The sequence below is a fragment of the Mauremys reevesii genome, linkage group 2, assembly GCF_016161935.1.
Source record: "Mauremys reevesii isolate NIE-2019 linkage group 2, ASM1616193v1, whole genome shotgun sequence".
Lineage (NCBI taxonomy): Eukaryota > Metazoa > Chordata > Testudines > Geoemydidae > Mauremys > Mauremys reevesii.
Genome location: NC_052624.1, coordinates 263,537,891 through 263,557,743, shown reverse-complemented (window position 1 = coordinate 263,557,743; position 19,853 = coordinate 263,537,891). Strand labels below are relative to the sequence as shown.

The 19,853-nt window shown below is 42.2% G+C and overlaps 1 protein-coding gene across 7 annotated transcripts in view; it reads left to right on the top strand.

Annotated features, from left to right (window-relative positions):
- TAF2 (TATA-box binding protein associated factor 2) overlaps window positions 1-19,853 on the top strand; it is a 103,826-nt gene that overhangs the window by 58,320 nt on the left and 25,653 nt on the right. For all 7 annotated transcript variants that reach the window (XM_039521548.1, XM_039521551.1, XM_039521547.1 and 4 more), the window contains 5 exons: window positions 837-1,089; window positions 6,782-6,922; window positions 8,258-8,368; window positions 12,306-12,499; window positions 13,362-13,501. In XM_039521548.1, coding sequence (XP_039377482.1) covers window positions 837-1,089; window positions 6,782-6,922; window positions 8,258-8,368; window positions 12,306-12,499; window positions 13,362-13,501 — 839 coding nt within the window. The remainder of the gene's footprint in view (window positions 1-836; window positions 1,090-6,781; window positions 6,923-8,257; window positions 8,369-12,305; window positions 12,500-13,361; window positions 13,502-19,853) is intronic.

The window sequence follows — 19,853 nt, the reverse complement described above, 5'->3', positions numbered from 1 at the left end:
ATGCAAATGCTTTTCAGAGACTGCAGGAACTGTGGGATAGCTTGAGTCCTCCAGTCCATGAGCATCCATTTGATTCTTTGGCTTTCCGTTACGCTTGTCACGCAGCAGTGCGCTGAGTCCCTGCTATGGCATCTGTCTGGAGATATTTAAAAAATGATTTTGAATTTCGTCTTCTGTAACGGAGCGCTGATAGAACAGATTTGCCTGCCCTTACAGCGATCACGTCCGCATTGTCCATGCGGGAGCTCTTTCTTTATTTTGATTTTTAACTGCATCACCACCCGTGCTGATCAGAGCTCCACGCTGGGCAAACAGGAAATATTCGAAAGTTCGCGGGGCTTTTCCTGTCTACCTGGCCACTGCATCCGAGTTCAGATTGCTGTACAGAGCGGTCAGTGGTGCACTGTGGGATACCGCCCGGAGGCCAATACCGTCGATCTGCGGCCACACTAACCCCAATCCGATATGGTAATACCGATATTAGCCCTACTCCTCTCGTTAGGGAGGAGTACAGAAACCGGTTTAAAGAGCCCTTTATACCGATATAAAGGGCCTCTTAGTGTGGACAGTTGTGGCGTTAAATCGGTTTTACGCTCCTAAAACCGGTTTAAACGCGTAGTGTAGACCAGGCCACAGTCTCTGAGGAAAGAGAGTTAAACACATCAAGTCTATTACTTATTTTGCTGTTGTCTGTCATATGGCTATCTGTTTAGCATATTTAACAGTGGTTTAGCCTTTTTTTTGTTAATTTACAATTAGCTGAGACATCTTTTTTATTTACTATTGCAGGTTTACAGTGTTTTAAGCTGTGAATGTTTTGTTTGTCTTTTTTTTAGTGCTGATTCTCCTTTACTCTGGATTAGAATAGATCCAGATATGTCTGTATTGAGGAAGGTAGAATTTGAACAAGCTGACTTCATGTGGCAATATCAGCTTCGGTATGAGAGAGATGTAGTTGCACAGGAAGAATCCATTTTGGCATTGGAAAAGTTCCCCACTCCAGCATCGCGACTTGCCCTGACTGATATACTGGAACAAGAGCAATGTTTCTACCGAGTGAGAATGCTGGCCTGCTTCTGTCTTGCAAAGGTGAGATCACATAGCACAGAATAATGAGAGAAATCTGCTAGACATTGTAAACATTTGAAAATGAGTAAAAAATCATCACAGGTCTTAAATTGGCTTGATATCTGGCCTGTTTAAAGTGGTTTGCCAAGTATTTTTAACATGACTGATTTGAAAGGAAAGCTTTATTATTTTAGTCTGTAAATGGAGACTGCAGAAAGCTTTCATAATAATTGTCAAAATTGAGATGTCAGACATTTAAACCACAAGGGATTTTTCCAGATTTCATTAAGTTGAAGAAATAAAAGAACTTTTGTTTAAAAGTTTTTCAGAGAGCCAAAATGTATTTTATTTTGGTGAGAAAGTCCTTGGTCCTTCTGAGAAATCTGGTGAAGTGGTGAATTTCACCTTTATAGCATGAGAGAGACTACTATGTGCATTCAGATTGTTGCAGTATATCTCTTTAGGTTGAGTGGTACAAAAATAAATGTAATGTTAGTCTGCATTTGAAAATTAAGAATCAAATTGTTGACTTAAAAAGGGGGGGGGAACAGTTTGGTTACAAAATTAGTAAGTCCTATAGGAGTTCAAATGAAATGCAAATTGGATATCACCGGAAACTTACAGGTGGAAATGTCAAGAGTGAAAATTTAAAAAAAAAAAAAAAAAAATCTTAAGGAAGCATAATCAAGGAGTAGTTGAATGTTTTCTGGTGTGCAATAAATTAATCTCTCTGAACTTCCTTTCTGTCATTATGAGGATGTATACAATATATATCTGTTTGAAAATATATTTAGAGTAACGTTATTTTCAGAATCAAAAGACTTGTGGCAAGATATTTTAGCATTACAAAATACTAATACAAAAGATAAAAGTACACTTTCTCCATTATGTGCTGGCATTGATACTGCCAGTTTGACTCAGTAGTGATGTGCATATTTATTGGAGTGCTCTGTGTGAATTCATTATGAAAAACTCAGTAAGTGTCTTGCTTAAAGTGAATATTAAAAAGAACAGCTTTGATAGCATCTCCACTCATTTCATTTTTCACTCTAAAAACTGCTTATTATACTGAACACTTTTATCACTGTACTGTTTGCTCCTGGTAAACAGAGTAAATTCTGCTGAGTGTAACACTATGAACAAGGTGATGTCCTTGCAAGTGGTAGGTGTTTCATAGAAAAAGCAGATCCCAGCCCCCAAAGAGATTATAATCTAAATGATTTGATAGACAAGTGAGGCTATAACATAAAACAGACTGGAGCATGGAAGAATATGATTATGGATATTTGGTTATACAGTTACTGCACACATACTGATTTGTTTGTGTATATACACTCACACGTATATACATATACATATGCATATCCTCATATTTTTAGGGGATGTGGCAGAAGTGGTTTTTTCATGAGTTATTTGAGTTAGGCCAGGGTGAAGACCTGACATATAGATTTTGAAAGGATATTCCAAATCTAAAGAGACAAAATGGAAGAAGGTACAGATGTGTAAGATGAAAGGCACTGTCAGGTTGGCATCCTTGGTAGTAGAAAAGGCAAAAGGAGACCACATCAGAGATGTGTAGGGACTTAAAAACTAGGGAAAGAAATTTGAACTTCCTGTGCAGCATAATGAGAAGTCAGTCAAATGGAGAGAGGGAAGATATGGCTGAAGCAATGGTTGAGAAAGATTTTGGCTTGAACGTTTTTCATTGAGTGATTGGTGATGGTGAAGATAATCAATGTTGCACTAGTGCCCAGGGTATTCCATTGTGCTAGGTGCTATACAAAGACAAAGGTAGCCATGGTCCCTGTTAGTCCCAAGAAGATTACTGTCTAGTAAAGGGCCAAACTTTGCCAGCCTTAAATTAAGGGAGAGGAGGTGACTGCTGTAGTTAAGGAAGAATATGCTTAGGGATTGACAGCAGGAACAGAAAAGTCCGTTCTTGTTAAAAGTTGTGAGGAAAATAAAACAGGATTTGATTGTGGTCTGGAAGTGTGAGGAATTCAAAATGAACCCCAGGTTCTGAGCAAATCCATAAGGGGTTTTTAAAACCCCACAGTGCCAATTTTGGAATGAATAGTTTCTGGTGAAACAGTTTGATGCAGCTCAGTGTGGACAGGATTTTTTTTTTCCATTCATAGGGAAATACTGTGGGGAGAAAGTATAATTTGATGCATTTTAGAGCCAATTTTACCTTAAGGTGGATAGTGGGAAAACTGTGTTCTCACTATCAGAGAGACAAAGTGGGTGAGGGAATATCTTTTATTGGACCAATTTCTGATGGTGAAAGAAACAAGCTTTTGAGCTTACAGAGCTTTTCAGCTCTGGGGATGGTACTCAGAGCTATGTGTAAGCTCAAAAGCTTGTCTCTTTCACCAACAGAAGTTGGTCCAATAAAAGATATTACTTCACCCACTTTGTCTCACTAATATCCTGGTACCAGCACAGCTACAACAACACTTCTCACTGTCAACTCACATTAATTTTAACAAAGACTAAAAGTGTTCAGTTTTTATTAACTTTATTGAGCAAAATCAAAATTTCCCCTGGTTATTTGAAATATGGTTGGCTCCTAACTAGAGATGTGATTACTGTTGTGAACTATTGGGTTGCAGAACTATGGATTTTCATTTTGATGCACAGAAGTAGTATGTGATATTCTAGGATAAAACATTAATTAGTAACTAAGTTAAATTAAACATCTGCTTAAGATATTGCATTCAAAACTATTAGTAGCAGAAGCAGCCAGATGACATGTTGAGCTGTAATGGTCTGAGATTTTAACAGTGGTATGAATTAATCTTTTGGACTTTCTAGCCATGCTGGTTGTTTAAATACAATCTTAGTTGACCTTAAAATGTACCACAGCTGGCCTAGAGGCTGATAGTATCATCAACCAGGTAATGATTTTTCAGCAAACCTGTATCAAAAGTGAAGAAAATGCAATAACAACTGTACAGCTTCCTGAGTAGGTGATACCTGGGGAAATGACCATAAAGAGAAAGCAGAGTTCTTGAGTAAAATTAATTCTTTTTTTGAGTGAGACACTTAAGCTTTGGGTCATAGAATCATAGAATCTCAGGGTTGGAAGGGACCTCAGGAGGTCATCTAGTCCAACCCCCTGCTCAAAGCAAGATCCATTCCCATATATAGGGCCAAGATCATCTATATTAAATTTTCCATTCCCTTCTGCTAAATGGACAGTGATGCTGTTGTGCTGTAGCATCACAGTTTAGCATTAAAGATCCTCCATTGCTATGTGATCATATTTCAGGAGGAATGAACAGCCAACTTTTTTATTATGACATACTGTATTAGGGTACGTTAGAACTCTTAAAAATATATTGTTGGATGAATATGATGTGAACAGTGTAAGTTAGATGGGAACATTGAAGCTGTCCTAGAGCTTTTATATATTCCCTAAAAGCAGAAATAACTCGAGACAAGCTTCTTACCTTGTGGTTTGGAAAACTGGGTCATTCATTTAATTCATGCATGCATGGAAGATCTTCACATACAAACTATAGCATGTAAATAGAATAGAGAAACAGAAAAGGTGGCTAAGTCAGTGATTGAGAAGATAAGAAATTAATGTGACTACATTAAAAAATATAAAAAGATACTAAAGATACTGCTGTTGGCTCAATTTAATATAGATGATCTTGGCCCTATATATCAGGGGTGGCCGAATTGACTGACCCTCCGAGCTGCATACAATAATATTCAGAAGTTCAAGAGCCGGCGGCACCTGCTTGGGCTTGAGACTTCAGCCCCGCTCCTGCTGAAGTCATGAGCCCTGGCAGATGCGTCCCATGGGGCCGAAACCCCAAGAACCCCTCCCCACTGGGCAGAAGCCAGAGAAGATGTGTGGAGGGGGGACATGTGTCCCTCCAGATTTTTGCTAGGGTTTTCTGGCCCCGCTCAGTCACATGGTGCTGCCAGGCCCTCTCCCTGCATGGCAGCTGCTGGAGCCAGCAAGCTGGGAGCTTCGGACATGGGGAGAGACAGCGGCAAACAGCTGGGAGCTGCAGGGAGAGCTAGTGCTTATGCTGCTGCCTCTCCAAGCAGCGTCCCCTCGATGAAGCTCCCAGCTGTTTGCTGCTGCCTCTCCACGCGGAGCTAACACCTAAGAGCTGCAGGAAGTGGCCACTGAGGGTAAGAGGGTGGACATGCCAGGGGGAGGGGGAGGAACTCAAGCTACTGGGGGAGGAGTGAACCTTTAAATTGTGTCCCCCAACTCTCAGCAGGCACCAGTCATCTCTGGCAGAAGCCCCTATCCCCACCACCCTACTGCAGGGTAGAAGCCCTAAGTCCCCCCCTTCCCCTAGCCTGGTAGGGGAAGAAGTGGGGGGTTTCACGAGCCACACTTTAACTGTAAAAGAGCTGCATGTGGCTCGCGAGCTGCAGTTTGGCCACCCCTGCTATATATCTTGCAGCAAATTGCTTAAAATAAATGGAAACTTAATACAAACGCTTTTTTAAAAAATATGGTATGCAGTCTTTATTTAAATAACAGTTTATACTGTGTTGATGTTTTAATCTTTGGTAATACAGCTTCTGAATGTGTTTGTCTTACACTGCTACAGAAATTTCAGAATTGAGGCTATAGCTCCCATTTTCATAATAACCTTTGTCTCAGGGACACAGAAGGATTTGGCAGCCATGGGCATGAAGATGGGAGGTTTCTCACTGGGAGAGGATTTGGATCAATTTTGGCTTCTTGGGTTAGAAGCACTGGAACTTCTGTCATTGGGAAGGGAGCTGCCAACGTCTAGAGAGGCATTTTCTCTCTTTGCCTTTCCCCAAGAAACTGAGCAGTTCCCTGTTTGCTCAATGCTTCTTGCTCTGTTTGACTGAAAATTGTTTTCTGGAAGAAACTGTCGCCCTTCTAAACAAATTAGAGGGAAAACATTAATGTGGCTGTGTCAGAACTTGGTAAGAACACCATCATCACACATCTCATTCAGTCTTACAGTATATAAGGAATATTTTTTCCTTACTCTTCTGTGGAGTGTCCTTTACCAAAGGCAAACTGCTCCTCTGTTGCTGCCGAATCATAGAATGTGTGGAGTTCTGCTGGTAACATTAAAAATTTTATCAATAAATATAATATACATATTAATTTCTGCAGACATTTACTATTCTATACACTAAAGATCTCAGAACAGGATGAAACAGATCTCAAGAAGATTTGTCTGACTGCAGTCTGGTCATGGTCCATGACTACAGCTAGACAGGAGCCTGAATTGCCTTTTACTGTTGGGGTGGTCTTTTACTCTTGGGGTGGTTGACGCGTGGTTGAAATCTATGTTGAGGTTATTGGCAGGGTAAATTTGGGAAATTGTTATTGCAAATGCCTCTTCCGTAATTGGCTTCTGTAGAGACAGAAAACTTGGCTTAATGAACAGAAAATATTTGTCTAAAATATAAAAGGAGGAAATAATTAAAAACAGAAATTGATCGTGCAATGGTAATTAGTTGCAGACTTCCTATAAGTAAAATGAGTTCCACACGCTTTAGTTCCAGTGCATAGAAGGTATGTTGGAGATGATGATATATTGATAAAAATATGTTTCTGTTGAAAAGAGTAGTTCATTCTGTCCAATTATTGTATTTTTTTTTAATTCTTGGAAACAAATATGTGTGCTTTTGTTAAGCCTATGATAAACTTGCAGAGGTGATGATAATGTGCCTTCCCTTCCCCCTAATTATATAGATTGCAAATTCCATGGTAAGTACATGGACAGGACCACCAGCCATGAAGTCACTCTTTACCCGAATGTTTTGTTGTAAAAGTTGTCCAAACATTGTGAAGACCAACAACTTCATGAACTTTCAAAGCTACTTTCTGCAAAAGGTAAAATATGTTTTCTCATTGTACTTTTTAAAAATATGTCAGAGGAAGAAGTTTTTTTTTCTGCAAATGACAAATTCCACAATATAAATAGTAAGAACACTGTCTGAGCCACAAGCCAAAATCACTGGTTCTCTCCACAATCTCAGTCTGATGGTTGTATGTAACTTTGTTATGCTGTCTCTGTTCGTTCCATTCTTGTCAGCAGACAGTAAATTGAAAGTTTTATAACAGTTTTCTTTCTGAATAGCTAATAGAGAGCAGGAATCATTTAAATTTAAAATATATTTCACTATTAGAACCAAGTATACAGACATAATAGAGGAATATGCTTTGCGAGTATGTGCAAACGTAATCTTACACATAACTTCTTATTTTAGTCACCATTGTTAAACAATTTTTGTTCCTCTTACCTAAAGTTAAATATTCATATTATTTGTCAGCTGTTTTTTTAATTCATTAGTGTCCAAGAATCTCTTATGACACACACATTATTCAAATGTCATTATTATTGAATCTGAAATCATAAAGTTGTGCACTAGTTAGCCTGTAGAATGGAATAATCTTATCACTGTTGCCCTTTGTTCTCCCGCTCCATCCTATGGTTTGTCAAACCCACTTGTTGCATCTTAAATTTAGATTCTAAACTTCTTAAGTCAAGGACTGTCTTTTATAGTGCCCAGCATAAAGGTGCCCCAATCTTTTGAGGCCCCTTTGGGCTATTGTGATAAAAAATAACAACAATTGAAATGATTGACAACGATTTCCTGTCAAGCTCTGTTTTTTTAAAAAAATTGGTTATTGAGTTCTGTCCAAACTTTAGTTTTAATCCCACTTCTTCCACATCCTTCTCCCACTCCTCCCTTCCAAAAATACTCACCCTTTTTCACTATCTCTCTCTCATCCCAGCCTTCTTTCATATTCTTGCAAATGCTTTTGATCTTTGTTTATTCTCTCCTGCTACCTTCAGTGTTGTTTCTCTTCCCACAGCATGTTAACCCTCAGCTTCCTAAATTTTTAGATTCTGCTTCTCATGATGTTTCATTTGCCATGTTTAGCCTTATTTGCCTGGCATCAACTTCCTCTCCTGCATACTCAGAACCATTTCAAGTCTGTCTCCATCAGAGTTAACTGTTTTTAGAAAATAACTTCACAATATTTTCAACTAAAAATTGTGCAACCCTTTGTATATAAGGTATGAAATCTGACTTTCAAAAGCCAGCTAAAAATTGACTTTTCAAAGAGTAAAACTGTTCATTGCTCATTGTTTGATTTAATCTTTAATGTTTTTGTTTTTCCTGCTAATATAATAAGAATTTTATTTTAATCTTCACACAGACTATGCCTGTTGCCATGGCCTTGCTGAGGGATGTTCATAACCTCTGTCCTAAAGAGGTTTTAACATTTATTTTAGACCTAATCAAGTACAATGACAACAGGAAAAATAAGGTAAGGAACCTTCCTACAAATGTTTGATGATCTATTTTAATGACTCTCTCTTGTTATAGGCAGTATAGAGAGCAATAGTCTTTTCTGTACAATGCCCTGTGCTACTAACTTATATGTATATGAACATATAATGTGTAAATATACACATGGATTCAGAAAAACTGGTAGTAGATAACTTGGCCTCCATCATTTCTTCCCTGGATCTGGGAGACTGGTACGCCGCCCTCGACCTGAAAGACACTTACTTTCACATATCGATATTTCATGGGCACAGACGGTTCCTACGTTTTGTAGTTGGGACAGTCCACTACCAATTCGCAGTGTTCCCTTTTGACCTAGCATGTCGGTGGTGGCGGTATACCTCAGATGTTGGGGCATCCAGATTTACTCGTACCTTAACAACTAGCTCATCAAGGGCCACTCTAGGGTCCAGGTCCAGTGCAGCATCAAGATGTTGCAAGCCACTTGTCAAGCTCTGGGCCTGTTGATAAACGAACAAAAATCAACATTGATCCCGATCCAACAGAGAGTTTATCAGAGAGGTGCTAGACTTTACTCGAGCCAGAGCATTCCTGCCAGAGGCCAGGTTCAGGGCAATGTCAAATCTGATTTCCATCGTCACAGCCCATCTGCTCACCACTGCCTGGGTCAGTTTCAGACTATTGGGGCACATGGCAGCATGCATCTACATTTTCCAATATGCAAGACTCAGGCTGCGTCCCCTCCAGATATGTCTGGAGTTGATCTACTCCCCGGGCACACATCACCTAGACAAGGTCATCACGATCCCTCCGCAGGTACTTACCTCTCTGCAGTGGTGGTTTAACCTGATTCTGGTGTTGGAAGGTGTGCCGTTCACTAGCCCGCAACCAATGGTCTCCCTGATTTCGGATGCAGCCGACCTCAATTGTGGAGCACATCTTGGTACACTGCTGACTCAAGGGTTATAGTCTCGAAAGGAGCTCGCATTGCATATAAACAGCAGGAAGCTCAGAGCCATCTGCCTGGCTTGCAGTGTCTTCCTCCCCCAACTATCTGGCCAGGCAGTGCAGATGTTGACGGACAACACGGCTTCCATTTTCTGTGTCAACAGGCACGGGGGAGCTTGATCGCTGGCTCTGTGCCAGGAGGCCTTCTGTCTATGGGACTTCTGCATCCAGCATGCAATCCACCTGGAAGCCTTGCACCTCCCCAGCATATGGAACACGCTGGCGGATTGCCACAGCAGGTCCTTCTTCTCTCACCATGAGTGGTCCCTTCACTCGGAGGTCATCAGAATGCTCTTCCAGAAGTAGGGAGCTCCCCGAGTGGACTTGTTCGTCACCAGACAGAACAAAAAGTGTCATCAGTTTTGTTCACTCCAAGGCCTCAGCAGAGGTTCACTATCCGATGCCTTTCTCCTGTCTTGGTCAGGAGACATAATGTATGCCTTTCCTCCAATTCTGCTTATCAGCAAAGTCCTCTAAAAAATCAAGAGAGACTAGGCATGGGTCATTTTGCTCACCCCAGCATGGCATCGCCATTGGTTCGGCATGCTCATGGACCTGGCAGTTGCAGCCCCGTGGCCACTTCCCAGCTGCCTGGATGTACTCTTGCAGAATCACTGTCGACTCCTGCACTCAAACCTCACCTCTGTCCACCTCACAGCTTGGATACAGTGTAGCTGAATCCAGAGGAACAAACCTGCTCTAGTCAAGTACAGCATGTTCTCTTGGAGGGCAGAAAGCCCTCCACCAGAGCAACTTACCTGGCAAAGTGGAAGCGTTTCTCCTGCTGGGCGTTAGAGCGGAATATCGCCCCGACTCAGTTGTCTCTGCAGTCCATCCTGGATTACCTGCTTCACTTAAAGTTCTCGCCTTCTGTTCGATCAAGGTGCACCTGGCAGCCATATCGGCCTTCCATCCTTGCATCCAGGGTAGATCGGTGTTCTTGCATGAGATGTCAATCAGGGTCCCGAAAGGCCTTGAAAGACTCTTTCTGCCAATCTGGGACCTGGTTCCCCAATAGGACCTCAACCTAGTCCTCTTCAGGCTCACGGGTCCGCCCTTTGAGCGTATGACTTCTTGGTCCCTTTCCCACTTGTCATGGAAGGTTGCATTCCTTGTAGCTATTGCCTCAGAGAGACATGTTTCCGAAATTAAAGCCCTCACTTCGGAGCACCTGTACATGATATACAAGGACAAAGTTCAGCTGCGGCCCCATCCGCCCTTCCTGCCAAAGGTGGTATCACACTTCTGTGTCAATCAGGATTTCTTCCTCCCATTGTTCTGTCCAAAGCCTCAAATGACCAATGAGGAGAGACAGCTCCATGCTTTAGATGTAAGGCACGCCCTGGCGTTCTACCTGGAGTGCACCAAGCCCTTCAACAGATCAACCCATCTCTTTATCGCAATAGCTGAAAGGATGAAGGGCCTTCTGGTGTCCTCTCAGAGGATTTCCAATTGGATCACCACCTGCATCCATACTTGTTACGAATTGGCGCAGGCTGTGCCTCCACCAGTAGTGAAGGCTCACTCGATTAGGGCTCAGGTGTCTTCGTCTGTCTTCCTGGTGCATGTCCCTATCCAGGACGTCTGCAAGACGACAACGTGGTCTTCGGTACACATTTACAATGCATTACGCCATCACCCAGCAAGCCAGAGATGATGCTGGATTTGGCCGAGCTGTGTTGCAATCGACACATCCATGAACTCTTACCCATCTCCGATGGTGCTGCTTGGGAGTCACCTACAGTGGAAAGGACATGAGCATGCACTTGAAGAAGAAAAGACAGTTACCTTTCGTAACTGTTGTTCTTCGAGATGTGTTGCTCATGTCCATTCCATGACCCAGCCTCCTTCTCCTCTGTCGGAGTTCCATCACAAAGTAACTGAGGCGGGGGGAGCCAGCGGCACCCCTTATACCAGTGCATACGAGCGCAACTCCAGAGGGTGCCAGAGCCCATCCCCTATGGATACCACTGAGGGAAAAACTTCCGGCACCAGTGCATGTGGCAAGCACACACACCTACAATGGAATGGACAGGAGCAACACATCTTGAAAAACAATGGTTACAAAAGGTAACCATCTTTTCATGTCCCACTCACCAAGAGGACACTTCAGGAAAATGTTGTAAATAAAATGTGTCATTATTTAAATTAAGCAAAATAAACACAGTTAGGAAACAAAATTTCAAACCTGGGTATATCGAGGAAGAGGAATGGTCTTGTGTTTAAGGTATTGGATTGGGTGTCTGAAGACTGAGGGCCAATTCTCAGCTGTGCCACAGACCTTCTGTTTGATCTTGATCAAGTCGCTTAATCACTAAATGCCCCAAATCCTTACATGCAAAATTAGGATGATGCTTCCCTACTTCACAAGGATGTTGCAAATGTACTACATTGATGAGGACCTTAGAAGCACCAAGGGGGAGAGAGCTGGACATGGAAATCCATATGTATGTATGAAATCCTTAATAAAAAGTGTCCTGACTTTTAGAAGTGCTACAGCACCCATTAACACCAGTAAGAGTTTGAGTTTTTCCTACCTCTGAAAATTTAGGCATCTAAATGCGAATTGAAGTGCCTAATGTAAGATATGAATGTTTGAAAGTATTGGGTCTTATTTCAGATCTAATACATGAGAAAAACATTCCATTCACAGATTTGGGGGAGAGGGGTCAGAGTTTGAGCATTAACAGAATATTCATAGATTTTTACTATATTCGTCCTGCTATATTAAGTTCAAAATATGTGCACTAGCAACTAAATCATTCAGTTTAATAGTGAATGTTTTATTTTTTGATGCAGAAGGGGACTCTTTAGACAGCTATTATCTAAACATTTAGTACAGGAGTAAACTGAACTAAGAGCTTTAGCATTGTTTGTTTTATCGTAAAAAAATAAATGGTGCAATGTGCTCTGCCTCTCTTTGTTCAATTGATGGTCCTTTGATTCAGTTTTCAGACAACTATTATCGTGCTGAACTGATTGACGCGCTAGCCAACTCTGTAACTCCTGCAGTCAGTGTGAACAATGAAGTTCGAACTCTGGATAATTTAAATCCTGATGTTCGACTCATACTTGAGGAGATTACCAGGTTCTTAAATATGGAAAAGCTTCTGCCCAGTTACAGACATACCATTACAGTCAGGTATGATTTAATAATTTCTAAAACGTATGCAAATATAAAAAGAGAATAGACCTACTCATGTTTAATTTTTTTTTTTAATTTCCTACATCCTGCTGTTAATGATGTAATCAAATTGAGTTTACTGCCCCTAGCCTTATGTGATGTGTTCTCTTTATTTTAAATACACAAAAAAGGGCATTAACAGAATGCAGGAAAATATTTTTTGGCATAAGGACACTAAAAGGTATGCAAAAACCATTCTTTCATTTAAAAAATACTGCAAAGTATGTAAGATATTTTTAAAACCATAGAATTAAGAAAACTTGAAAATATCAGGAAGAAAATTAAAACCTCACAGAACAAATAAATGCAAAAACTACTGTTAATGAAACTTTAAGGTTGAAAAATTAAGCACTCAAATAATCAAAATCTAAAAATATATATATTTTAATGGCAATGTTAAATGATCACATTATGTATCCCATATTTATTATTCACAGTAAATTTATGAAGATTATGCAAAAGAAACAATTGGAACAATATATAGAATACAAAACATAATGGGCCAAATTTTCTGCTGGTGTATGTTGGAGCAGCTCCATTGAAGCCAAGATGAGTGAATTTGCTCCGGTAGGGGAATTTGGTCCAGTGTTTCTATCTACTGTATAAACTCATCTTTTATTAATTTTGTGTGCCTACAGCTCTGACAACTATAAAAACCCATGGTGGTATAGTAATTTGGATAGTTTTATCCTAGAAAATTTGCAGTGAAGTTTGTTTGTTAATTAATATAATATTGAAGAAAATAGCTTTATTCACAGTGATTGATATTCCAGAAACTCACTGCAGATTGTCCTCCCTCTTCACCCCCACCCTCATCTAGCTGTCTGAAAGCCATTCGTGTACTTCAGAAGAATGGACATGTCCCCAGTGATCCTGCTCTCTTTAAAACATATGCAGAATATGGACACTTTGTGGACATCCGAATAGCAGCTTTGGAGGCAGTTGTTGATTACACAAAAGGTAATTAAAAAAAAAAAATGTTGATCACTGCATAAAATTCACACGCCAATGCAAAACCTGAACAGTGACCTCAGTAATGTTAAATAGAATAATTTTTCAGATGAAGTGACGCCATGACAGTAGATGAGCCAATGTGCTTTCTTTTATCCACACAGGATTACTAATAAGGTTTTTGCCCTTACGAGCATGAGTTTCATGAAGTTCTGATGAATATTGCTTTTCATTATGTCCTGAAGATAGAAACAAATGCCTTATGGAATGTGTTTTTGATGGTATGGTAGGTGATATAGAAAGCTGAAGAATTCCCTTTACTTATTTTCAAGATTTAAAGAATTTGAATGAGTGGGGTGTTTCTTGATGCAACCTTAGTTTTTGTTTTTGCTAATAGGTTATAATTTGCCATTTGCAGGCATATTGGGTTATTATTAATTGGAAGGCAGAGGCTCGGCTTGGCTGGCTATTTGGTTGATTGTGGTTTTCCACTCCCTTATGTGGCTTATTTATAGCATGTTTCCATTTTGAAAAAATTATTTGCTTTTATTTATTTTTTTTCTTTGTTTAAAGTTCCTATAATAGATCTGAGGTAAGGATTCTTTACCGCTTGAAAAATATTGTGTAACTTTCTTTTTAACTATCATTTGAAATGAAAACACTGCACTAACAAACTTTCCAGAGGCTATTGGAAATTAAGGCTTTAATGATTTATGCAAATACATAGTTAGTACTACCTTAACCTGTTCATTAGTCAATATTACTGGCATCTTGTCTTCCTCTGTGCACAAATTGGCGCAGCTGTAGTATTTGCAGGTTATTTCCACCCAACTAGCAAACTCCCTGAAGTTCTGTCTCTGCAAACAAAAGTGGTCAGGGGTGTTCTAGGCCCCCTACTTATTCCTTTACAAATCGAGTACTTCATTTTTTTTTCAGGTAATAGTGAGCTTCCCTTCTCTTTTCTCATTTACTTTCTCCTTCTGTAGAGTGCATTTTGAGGTATTTTCCCCCTCATTGACCTCTGATTGGAGTCTCTTGTTTCATGAAGGGCATAGAAAGCTTAGGCTCTCAGGTTCCTGATGCCAAAGTGAGACGAACAAACTTTCAGAGCTTTTGAACGCTTGTACTTTGAGGTACCTGCTTTGGAAAACAACTTTTTTAGTTGTTACGTCTGCCAGGAATGTGAGGCTCTGCTGGGTGGTTGTTTTGGGGTTTTTTTTTAAGACTATTAGAAGATGTACTGTATCAAAGGCCAGACTTGTCTTTGCTCCTTATAGTGTCATCTAGTTACCATGTAAATTTCAAGAGTGAATCAAAAGCATTAATGTCAATCATTTAAGTCTGGCATAAACAGATTACACTACATGGCAAATGTCAGAAGAGCCCTACTATATTTCAAGCACAAGAGCCTTTAGTTGTTTAGTAAATAGAATAGACTTGTTTTTTAACAAGGGAGATGGAGTACTTTATTTCTGTACCCTGACACTATTCATATAGAGAAGTTGCTTTTCAGACAGTCCACTCCATAATAAAAGGTCATTTACAAAACTTGCTTTATTAGCAATCCTAGGAATTGCAACTTAAATAAGTTTGATTTAAACTGCTCAAAAACATTGAGCTCCTGCTGCACAGTTTAATTTGCAATGATTTAGATATTCCCTTAATGTTTTTTAGAAGCTGAATAGCATGTTTTCATCAATTTGCCTGTGTATTATTTTTGGATAACCCAGTGATTTAATGCTAAGGGAGACAAGGAAAACTAAGTTTCTTAATTAAGCAGTATTAATTTTTCTCCATATAAAGCTATCCTCATATGTGATGCTCCATCCATCCATCCTCTACTCCACTTCAGTCACTTTCCAAGCAGAGTGCCCAGAATGTGAGCACAGGGAGCTGAGGAACCTATGTGATATTACTATTTAGAGTGATAGGCTGAAGTCTACCTGACGTGCAGACACAAGACCAAATTATCAATGCTTAAAGTCTTCAAAAGTCTTAAAGGAGCAACCAAAATTAATAACTCCTTTGTGTAAAAGGCACTGTCCTTCTTTGAGTATGTGTCAGTGTGGATCCCACTCAGGGTGAAAGTAAGCCGGAACGGGCCCGTATGGTGTACTGGCAAACAGTGGCCGCTGGAACTGACATTAAAGCTTTAACGTTGCTGCCCCTTTTGCCCCCACTTCCCCCCCCCCGCCACTGACAGTGGAGGGGGGGGCAAAAGGAGCATCTGCCTTGGGGCCGGCGATTTAAAAGGGCCAGGCAGCGCGGATGGGGTGACGGGGGGGATGCTGACCAGAGCCAGCCCCCGTACTGGTAAGAGTTGAGTGTTACTTTCACCCCTGATCCCACTGTAGGTGTGCGAGTCTCCATCAGAGCCATGTGTGAGTCCTGTTCTTCTTTGAGTGGTGTCCCTATGGGTGCCTCACTTCAGGTGCACATGCACCTGTGATCAGAGATTTTAGGTAGCAGTGCCCCCTTTGGCCTGTGCCTGCTCTCTACTCTACCTCATGCACTGCACCATGGCTATAGAGAGCTGTACAAGTAAACTGCCCTCAGTTTCTTAGGAGCTGCCTCAGCCTGAGACGGAGCCTCAACAGTGTCTAAGTTGAGCTTACCTCAACTATAATTTTTTTTCATAATTTTACTTACCTTAGTTATAGTAGTAGTAATTAATTATGGTTAGCTGTAGTTAAATCACAACAACAACAACACAAATCTTGTGAGGATCGTTGTTGTTTCAGTTTTTTTTTCCTTGCGGGGACCTATAGGTTGTTGGGAGGGTATGCCTGGCAATCTGGGTTTTAAATGTTGCCTTTTGTGCTGGGAGGCTGTCCTGTGAGCAATGGGCACTCCTGATGTACCTGTTCCTTTGGAGAGTCACAATTCTCCAAAAGTGTAATTTTTGCCTGTCCTTAAAATCAAGAGCCAGAAAGAACTGGGAGATTAAATTGTGCCACCTTATGATGGAGCGCTCCCTCCATCCCACTTCTGACCAAGGCCAGAGGACCCCACCACCTTGTATACCAGTTTCCAAGGAAGTCGGCTGCCTCAGCCACTTCATCACAATACTCCCCTGGAGTTTCTAAGAGGAAGATTCAAGAATCTTCTTAAAAAGACTCTAGGAAACAGAGTTCAGGTTCCTCAAGTAGTGAATCTACCTCAAAGAAACCCTTGTTGCTGATTGAGTCAACTACTTGGGTGCCTAGCGGTTCCCTACTCAGTACACACGAGGCTGCAGATTCCTCAGGTACTGCGACCACCACTTAAACCCAAAGAATCTAAGGGTTCCAGCTCCGGAAGATCAACGGTGCCATCTGGGAATCAGGGTGGCAAGGAGAAGACAACCACCTTTAAATCTGTTCCAATAGAATCACTCAAGCTCTTGGTATCTACCATTTTGGTACCACAGAAGACCAGACTATCATCTGGCAGGCACTTCTCGGAGTGCATAAAGCCTTTGGTACCATCCATTCCTTCTGCTACAATCACCTCTGCTCAGGCTGCTGCCTTGAACCAAACACCATTTTGGCAGTGTTCCCTCTAATTTTTCCCACCCATGTGCGGAATGAATTTTGTTACGTGCACCAATATGGGGGTGATGTGTGTCACAGCACAATAGGGTGACACACATCACCCCCATATTGGTGCACGTAACAAAATTTATGTGGCAGGGGTGGAGCCGAGGGGTTCGGAGTGTGGGAGGGGGCTCAGGGCTGGGGCAGAGGTTAAGGGTGCAGGGGGAGTGAGGACTCCATTCGGGGGGTTCAGGCTCTGGGATGGGGCCGAGGATGAGGGGTTTGCGGTGCAGGCTGCCCTGGGGCTATGGCAGGGAGAGAGGACTCCCCCCAGTTCTCTCTCCCCCCCGCCACCCCACCAGCTCTTTCTCTCCGTAGCAGCACCTGGGCTGGGGAGGAGAGGTGCCTCTCCCACAGGCGTGCCAGGTCCGGGCTGGGTTGGGACCGTGGGAAGGGTGCCTTCCCACAGCTGCAGCAGGTCCACGCTGGGGTTGGGTTGGGGCCATGGGAGGGGCCCCACGGCAGGTCCAGGCCAGGCTGGGTTGGATCCCGGGCTGGGGGAGAGGAATCTCTCCCCGCCACAGCCCTGAGCACCTGCGCGGTGCTTAATAGGCAGCTGCGCAGCTTAGAGGGAACTTAGCATGTCAGTTATTGCAGGAGTTTAGATTTTCATGAGACCTTTTGTGATAGAGATGCCTCGCTCCCCTTTGTTCTGTACTGGTCTGTTCATGGTACTGAAGACCTCTAGGTCTCCAGACATTTACTCGGTACTGATGGAGTCATCACCTTTTTCTACCGATGCGCCACCCCTATAATGTGATGTTGAAGAGGAGGAGGATGGGAATTTCTCATCAGTTTCTCCGATTTAAGTTCAGAGTTCCCCTCATCACTGTCAGAGGAGTATTAATATGGAGACTTCTAGGGAGAAGGAGCATATTCCAGAAAGACACCCTCAAGATCAATCCCAGTGGTATGAGCACTCTTGGATGCCCCCACCTATACCAGATGAGCCTCCTCATTGTCCATACTGGGAGCCATGAGAGGCATACTACCAACAATTTTCTAGGACCCCCACCCCCCCAGCATCACTCATCAGCACAATAGAGGTAGACTATCCCCACATCCCTTCTCTCAAAGGCCCAAAGTACAAGAAGAGACTTTCAAGGAGCAGGAGGCAAGAGTGGACAAAGAAGTCACTATGCCAACCGAAACCTCTTTTTCATCCCCAGATGAAGCAGTCATGCCTGCCCCACCAGTCCTGGCTGATGACTTCAAACAGTTCCAGGACCTCATTAAATGGTAGCGGACTTCTTACAGATACCATATGATGAGGAGGTTAAGGAGTCATAACATAAACTTCTAGATAGTCTGCCTACAGCATTATCTGCCTGAATTGCATTCACTACCTATTGATAATGTTCTGCTCTGCTGGATCCTCCAAAAGTAATATCCCAGCAACAATACCGCCCACTTGTAGAAGGGCTGAAAAAATGTATTATGTTCCATCTTTCTCAGTTAACGTGGAAGTTAGCACCACGCTAAATCAATGCTGTACAATAGAGATCAGAAGCATCTTGATTTATTTGGTCACAAATCATGTTCGTCTGAGGCTCTGACGTTTAGGATCACCTACTGTCAGGTATTGATGATATGATTATATTTCACCAATTACTCAAAGCTCAATTCGTTGAGCATTAACCACCAGAACAGAGGGATCAGTTCTAGGAAATCATTAAAGAGGGTCAGCCGCTTGCCAGGACATCTCTGCAGACCTCTCTGGATGCTGCTGACACAGGTGCTTGCTTATTTCTATGGCAGTAATCATGAGCGAAGCCTGCAGGCTTCAGCTCTCGGGATTTTGGATTGAGATCCAGAATACAGTTAAGGACCTTTCCTGCAATGACTTTAAACTGATTGCAGAGAATACTTACAAGTCTCTGCATACTTTGATTCCAGGGCCACTCTACATTCCCTGGGAATTTACACACGTGCACACAAAAATAAATTTAGTAAGTGCCAGACAGCACAGAGATCTTGTCCTGTTCAGTTCTCTGACTCCCCAAGACCTTATGAACCCAAACGAAAAAGGCAGAGGTTCCAGAAAGAGACCGTCTGCCATCCAGGTATCAACCTCATAACCCTCATCATCAAAACACCAATTCTGATTGTTTGGTTGAGATTCTGAATTACTCCCCCTTTCTCCTTACCAGCTACAACAGTTTGCATACCTTCCTTGCTTCAGGGGCCTTTTTCACTTCCAATAAGCTTGGAAGCATATCACTGTGGACAAGTGGGTTTTGGAAATCATATCAGCAGGATACTCCATCCATTTTACTTCCCTGCCACCATCCCACCCACCTTCACTGTCCCCCTTCAGGGCCCTGCTGTGGGGACAGAGGCTGAGTGAGCCAGAGCCCCTCTCCCCACACATCCCACCTCACCCTTCCCCTGGCAGCCTAGCCCAGGCAGGGAACAAGCTATCACTGCCTCCCAGCTAGGCTCTCAGGCAGACGCAGCTCCTTCCCATACCCGACCTGGCTGCCAGGGAGAGTGGCCGAATGTGCCGGGGGAGTGGGAGGGGAACACGCAAGGAGAGAACAGAACACAACCCCCTCCCCACAGGTAACATATGGCTTGGAGAGTCTGGCGGCCCTGGGCTGGATGCAGGGCGGGGTGGGTGTCACTGGGCAGGGGAGACACGTATCTGCACAGAAACAATTAGTAAATGCAGTTGAAATGTGGAGGATGCTATCTTGATAGATAAGTAAAGCCACTGCTGAGCAAGTAACTACATATTGTGGGTGGTTGCGAATTAAATAATGTTGTGGCACCCCACGAAAATGAAA